This window comes from Marmota marmota, unplaced genomic scaffold (assembly GCF_001458135.2).
Source record: "Marmota marmota marmota unplaced genomic scaffold, marMar, whole genome shotgun sequence".
Taxonomy (NCBI): domain Eukaryota; kingdom Metazoa; phylum Chordata; class Mammalia; order Rodentia; family Sciuridae; genus Marmota; species Marmota marmota.
In genome coordinates, this window is record NW_026000242.1 from 6,716,832 (window position 1) to 6,722,835 (window position 6,004).

The 6,004-nt window shown below is 36.7% G+C and overlaps 1 protein-coding gene across 5 annotated transcripts in view; it reads right to left on the minus strand.

Moving 5' to 3' along the window:
• Positions 1 to 6,004, minus strand: part of Rnf214 (ring finger protein 214) — a 32,871-nt gene that overhangs the window by 23,244 nt on the left and 3,623 nt on the right. For 4 of the 5 annotated variants that reach the window (XR_001503961.2, XM_015489824.2, XM_015489825.2 and 1 more), the window contains exons 3-4: positions 3,712 to 4,222; positions 2,947 to 3,006 (exon numbers count right to left, since the gene is read on the minus strand). Coding sequence is in view for 4 of the 5 variants with exons in the window: in XM_015489824.2 (XP_015345310.1) it covers positions 2,947 to 3,006; positions 3,712 to 4,222 (571 nt within the window). In the remaining variant the exon portion in view is untranslated. The remainder of the gene's footprint in view (positions 1 to 2,946; positions 3,007 to 3,711; positions 4,223 to 6,004) is intronic. The other variant, XM_015489828.2, reaches the window with a different exon arrangement.

Below are 6,004 nucleotides of genomic sequence, written 5' to 3' on the forward strand. Positions count from 1 at the left end.
TGTCCAATACAGTAGCTACTAGCCAGATGTGGATAGGTAAAATTAATCAAAATGATAAAATAGAAACAAACAGACCCTCAATTACCTAGGCACACCTCAAATACTCAAAAGCCAAATATGATTAGTGGCTACTATACCAAACAACTAGGTTAACAGAACATTTCTACCACTACAGAAATTTCTGTTATACAATACTGCTATAAAGCAGGGGTTGGCAATCTACGGCATGTGTGACAAATCCAGCCATCGCATGTTTTATGTTTTTTGTTTTTTGTGGTGCTGGGGATTGAACCCTGGTTCTTGTGCATACAGGGCAAGCAGTCTACCAACTGAGCTATATCCCCAGCCCCTCATCGCATGTTTTTGTAAGTAAGTTTTATTAGAACAAAGCCATGCCCATTGGTTTAAAGATTGCTTTCAAACTATAACAGCAAAGTGGAAAGATTACAATAAATGCCACACAATCCACAGAACCTATCTGGTCCTTTAAAGAAAATGTTTGCCCACCACTGTTACTAGGGATAAGAGAAAGGAGATATTCTATCGTCCATTAGGAGAGAGAAAAAAGTAATACGCCAGAACAAAGAACAGATCACCTACTCAAAGAATAGGAAGCCTTACCAATCATTAGCACTGACAACTGACACATCCACTAAAGAAGTCTGGGCAACCTCATATTCAGAATGAGCAACTCAGAAAGCTCACATAAACTAGGGATTAGAAGTGATGTTTGTGAGGACCACAATATGGCTCTGCCTCCCTCTCATCAGCAAATTAAGGAAAGCAATGGTCACCTCTCAAATGAACATAAAAACTTAAAAGAGTCAATTTAAAGCAAATTTGGTATAAGGTAGTTCTTGTAAAAATTAAACCAAGAGTATTAAGCTGAATTTGTTCTCTAAAGGATGATTATTTTTCAAGAAAATAAAGTTCCTGAAAGTGAATATTAGAAAACCTATATTGTATTATCATCATAAAAAACAGGCTCTCGGGCTGGGATTGTGGCTCAGCGGTACAGCGCTCGCCTAGCACGAGCGGGACCCGGGTTCGATCCTCAGCACCACATAAAAATAAAGGCATTGTGTTGTGTCCATCTACACCTAAAAAATAAATATTAAAAAAAAAAAAAAAACAGGCTCTCAAGATGGTTTAACTTTGGGATAAACCAGTCCTCAGTCCATGTACCAAAATGTGACCACATCACTCCAAAGAACTGATTCCTCAACATCACATCTTTGCAGGGATTATGAATGTAGGGTCTGTGGATAACCCTGGGGGATCTTTGTACTCTCTGAAATTGGGGTGTGTGTGTGCATTTTACTTTGATGACAATTAAAAGTTTTCAAAAGATTCTAAAAGAGGACATAAACATTGTTAACTTTGTTAACAAAGTTTAAGAACCAGTAAGTGAACCAGAAGATTAAAGGATTCTTTTCTTTTTTAACCACAGCTCCTTTCCTTTACCTCCTTCATTCATAATACATCTTTTTATAATACATCTTTTTTTTTTTCTTTTGGTACTGGGGATTGAACTCACGGGTGCTTTCCCACTGAGCTGCATCATCCGACATTTTTCTTTTTTTTTCCTAATATTTTTTTAATTGTCAATGGACTTTATATTTATTTATATACAGTGTTAAGAATCAAACCCAGTGCCTCACACATGCTAGGCAAGTGCTCTACCACTGAGCCATAATCCCGGCCCATCACCAGACATTTTGAGATAGGGTGTCACTAAGTTGCTTAGGCCCTCACTAAATGCCGAGGTTGGCCTTGAACTTGTGATCCTCCTGCCTTAGTCTCCCAAGTCTCTTGAGATTACAGGCATATTCCACTGTTTCCAGTTCTCCATGATACATCTTTAGAATAACACAGGAAAAAAGCATTAGTTTGCACCACTTTTCCTTTCTATATTGTTGTTCTTTCAAGAAACACATCTTACCCTCAAGATCTCTTTTTCCTGATCCTAGAGTGTCTTTCCCAGATTGTTGGGAGATTGAGGCAGGAGGATCATTTGAGCCTGGGAGACCAGCCTGGCAAATATAGCAAGACCCCAGTGATTTGTAAAAGTAAAGTCCTCTAAGATTTGAAAACTAATTACCAAGGAATAAAATGGAAAAGATACATGTAAACAGTACATTAAAAAAAAAAAAAAAAACTTGACAGAGTTTGACTGGAAGCTCAATGATGTGACAAGATTACCAAAATTAGTCAATGTAAGCTTAAGAAATAGTGTTTAGAATAAGAGGCTGAGACTCATTCTACTGTGGACTAATTATGCTATAATCTGAACTATTTCATTTGATTCATTTTTTTACATAAAAATAAAGGTACTGTATTGTGTCCATCAGATTTTAAAAGAAAGACTGATAAAATGGAACATAGCTAAATGAAAGTAACCAGGATAAAAGGATTAAAAACTGGAAAAAATATCATAAAAAGAAAAATGCTGAAACAAACAAACAAACAAACCCAGCAACAACAAAACAAAACAAAGTAGGAACATTTCACCTGGAAAGATTTAGACTAAGCTGGGCATTACACCTGTGTAATCCCCAGCAACTAAGGAGGCTGAGGGGGAGGACCGCCGCAAGTTCAAAATCAGCCTCAGCAACTGAGTGAGGCCCTAAGCAACTCAGCAAGACCCTGTCTCAAAATTTAAAAAGCTGCTAGTGTGGCTTGGTGGTAAAGCACACCTGGGTTAAATCCCTAGTACCAAGAAAGGAAAAAAAAAAAAAAAGAAAAAGAAAAAGAAAGAAAGAATTTGGATTTGAGGAGGAGGCACTGAAAAAACACACACACACACACACACTTTAAATATATGTAGAGCTATTACACTCTCTGGAGTGAACAAGGAGATTCCTGCACTTTTTTTCAACTGAGATAAAACGTTTCTAGATTTTATACTTTAATGGTGTCATATAAAATGACACTTTTAATACTTACCAGATTCTTTTCAATATCTTGATCTGTGTTCACCTCTGAATCTGCTGTCTTAAAATCAGTCTAAAAAGAAAGAAATAATATATTCAGAATTTTTCAGAGTCTCTTTAAAAAAGGCAGAATTATTCCAGTACTTTCACTTAGAAATCTGCCACAAACAACTAAGAAGCAAACTTTCTGCTCTGTCCCCTTATCAGCTTCACAGTGAGAAGCAATGTAGTTCTAGCAAATGAACACCAACATCCACATTGCATCAATCATTTATCCCACAAAATAACCTGAATAAGACCCAAATTTGGACTGAGAAAGCCTCAAATCTGAGATAAGAATCTACTGTGCCCATATTTCCTCCTACAACAAAGCACACTAGTCACTATAAAGCAGGATACACTGTACTTCTTAAGATGTAGGTCAGAGAATTAACAAGGATTCCTCCCGTAAGGACAAAGATGGGAAATATGAATGCTAATGACCTATACTCATCAATCACTCAGTGATTGATTATATGTAGCTCATAAAGCTCCTATTTGCCATAAAATTAAACACTGGCTACTGGCTTTCTTATTTATGGAACAGCAGAATGAAGTCATTGCATGACACTGTATGAAAACAGTATGATGGGTGGTAGCAAAAACAAAAAATAAAAACAAAAAAATAAAAAACAAGACAGCATAGCTCGCCACCAAATATGAACTATCTCCTACCCTCAAAAAAAAAAAAAAAAAAAACCCCAAATTCCATTTTAGTAGTAGAAACTTGATACTTGACCTGTACAGCAATGTTCTGAGAAAGCTTCAGGGAAGAGCTATCCTGATCATCATCCTGATCCACTCTGACTCCTTCAACCCCATTTGCTGGAGGCACTACAGGTCGGAAATCCAAGCCTGTGTCCCTGCTACCTTCCTTTGGGATGGAGGCTTGTGGGGATTTCTCTTCAGAGCAATTCCCGGAGGCAAGCTGCTTTGTATGGCACCCTGCCTTAAGAGACCGAGTGACTGGATGGAGGCTCTCCTGGAGGCTTGTGTCCCCCTCCTCTCCTGCTGTGCTGGCCAAGTCCTTCAAATCAGACTGAGACCCACTGCCAGAAAGACACAGGGCTGTGGCTATCAAGTTTTCTCCTAAAACCTCCTGATGCGCTGCTGAAGTGTCACCCGCTGATGAACCAGGATTCTGCTCTGGGTGTTCCAAATGGACATTTCTGTTATTCTCCTTGGTTATCGTTTGGCTACTTACACTCGATGGAGGTGAGTTCTTCTGCTTCTGCGCTGGGTCTTTGGGGCTATGAAAAACACAAGGTAAAAAGTTTCTAAGTTCTGGGTGTTGCTCAGTGGTAAAGCACTTGCCTAGCAGACATGAGGCCCTGGGTTTGATCTCCAGCATTACCAAAAAACAAAATAAACAAAAAAGATGGTTTTTTTCTCACCCAATCCAGTCTTAAAAAGGATTACATATCAGAATGACAAAGAATTTCATTTCTATCCAATAACTTGTATTCCATAAGCAGGTAAGAACCTGGGTTCTGGAGACAGTCTACAGCCAATGTCTAAACATAAATGACCTTGAAGATCTAAAAAAGTGTTTTGAGGGCCCATATGAATAATTTTGGGGATATAGATAAAATAACCTAATGTTTACTGGAATATTTAGCTACTCATAACATTTTCATAAATAAAATATTAACTTATTTGTATCTCACTCTCATATTCCACAAAAAATAATTTCCCTTCAAACTCATTATAAATAACTTTGGCCAGAACTACTACTTAAATTCAATAGTTTTTCAAAGCATAGCATCACCTCAAGTTGTTTAAAGAACAATCCTTACACAACAATTGTTTAAGGATTCAGTTTTGAATCCAAAATTGAAGTTGCTGATAGAAATCTTATCCTGAACCACAAGCATACATATATATTTAATATTGGGATAATTATTTTGTCACTTATCACAGACACTTTTTCCCCCAGTGCTAGGGATAGAACCCAGAGCCTTGTATGTACTAAATACACATTCTCCACTGAGTTACATTCCCAGTCTATGTATTGCTTTTTTTTTTTTTTTTTTTTTTTTTTTTNGGGAGTAAAGAATAGTATCCAATAATATTAATGTGTACTTCCCTAACTTTCATTATTTGTTTTATACCAGGGATTGAACAACTGAGGGGCACTTGCCCACTGAGCTGCATCCCCAGCCCTATTTTGTACTTTATTTGGAGACAGGGTCTCACTGAGTTGCTCAATGACTTGTTTTTGCTGAGGCTGACTTTGAACTCGAGATTCTCTTGTCTCAGCCTCCCTGCAGCTAGAATTACAGGCATGCACCACCACACCTGGCTATGTATTACTTTTTAAGGCGATCTTTAAAACATATTTACAATGACATCCAACATTCACAGCTATAAGTCTTTCACACATAGATATAATTCTATGTTAAAATTTTTCCCTTCCCTTCACCCCTTTCTTAAATGGTTCTGTCAACTGATCCCTTAAGCATCCCAAACTAGCAATGATTGAGGCTTCAGGTCAATGTGTCTGCCTTTCCTCAATACCACTTGTCCAAAATAAAACAATTGAGAGAGTATCTGTGATATAAACATCTTTATCACACCTTAAGCTGATTCCTTCTTGCTGGCAGTTAACTGTGAGCTGAGAGAAAAGAACTTATTTTAAATCTGGTATATACAATGCCAGGTTTGAATCCTAACTCTTAACACTTACTAGCTGTTTGACTCTAGGCAAGTTATTTCATTTATAAAATAGAAATTATATAACCCACCTAATAGTATTATAAGAATTCCATGAGAATATATATATATATATATATATATATATATATATATATACACACACACACACACATATTAATTACAGAGTGGCCAGCATATAGTAAACACTTAATAACCCTTAGCTGCTATTATTATTAATAGTAGTATGTGGTTGATTTTATTTATACAAAATGAATAAAGACTTAAAAGATCCAAGTTTATGATTAGGTTTATGTAACATTTCCTCATGACCCATTCACTAACAAGCATCTCCTCTTTTTTTTTTTTTTTTTTTTTTT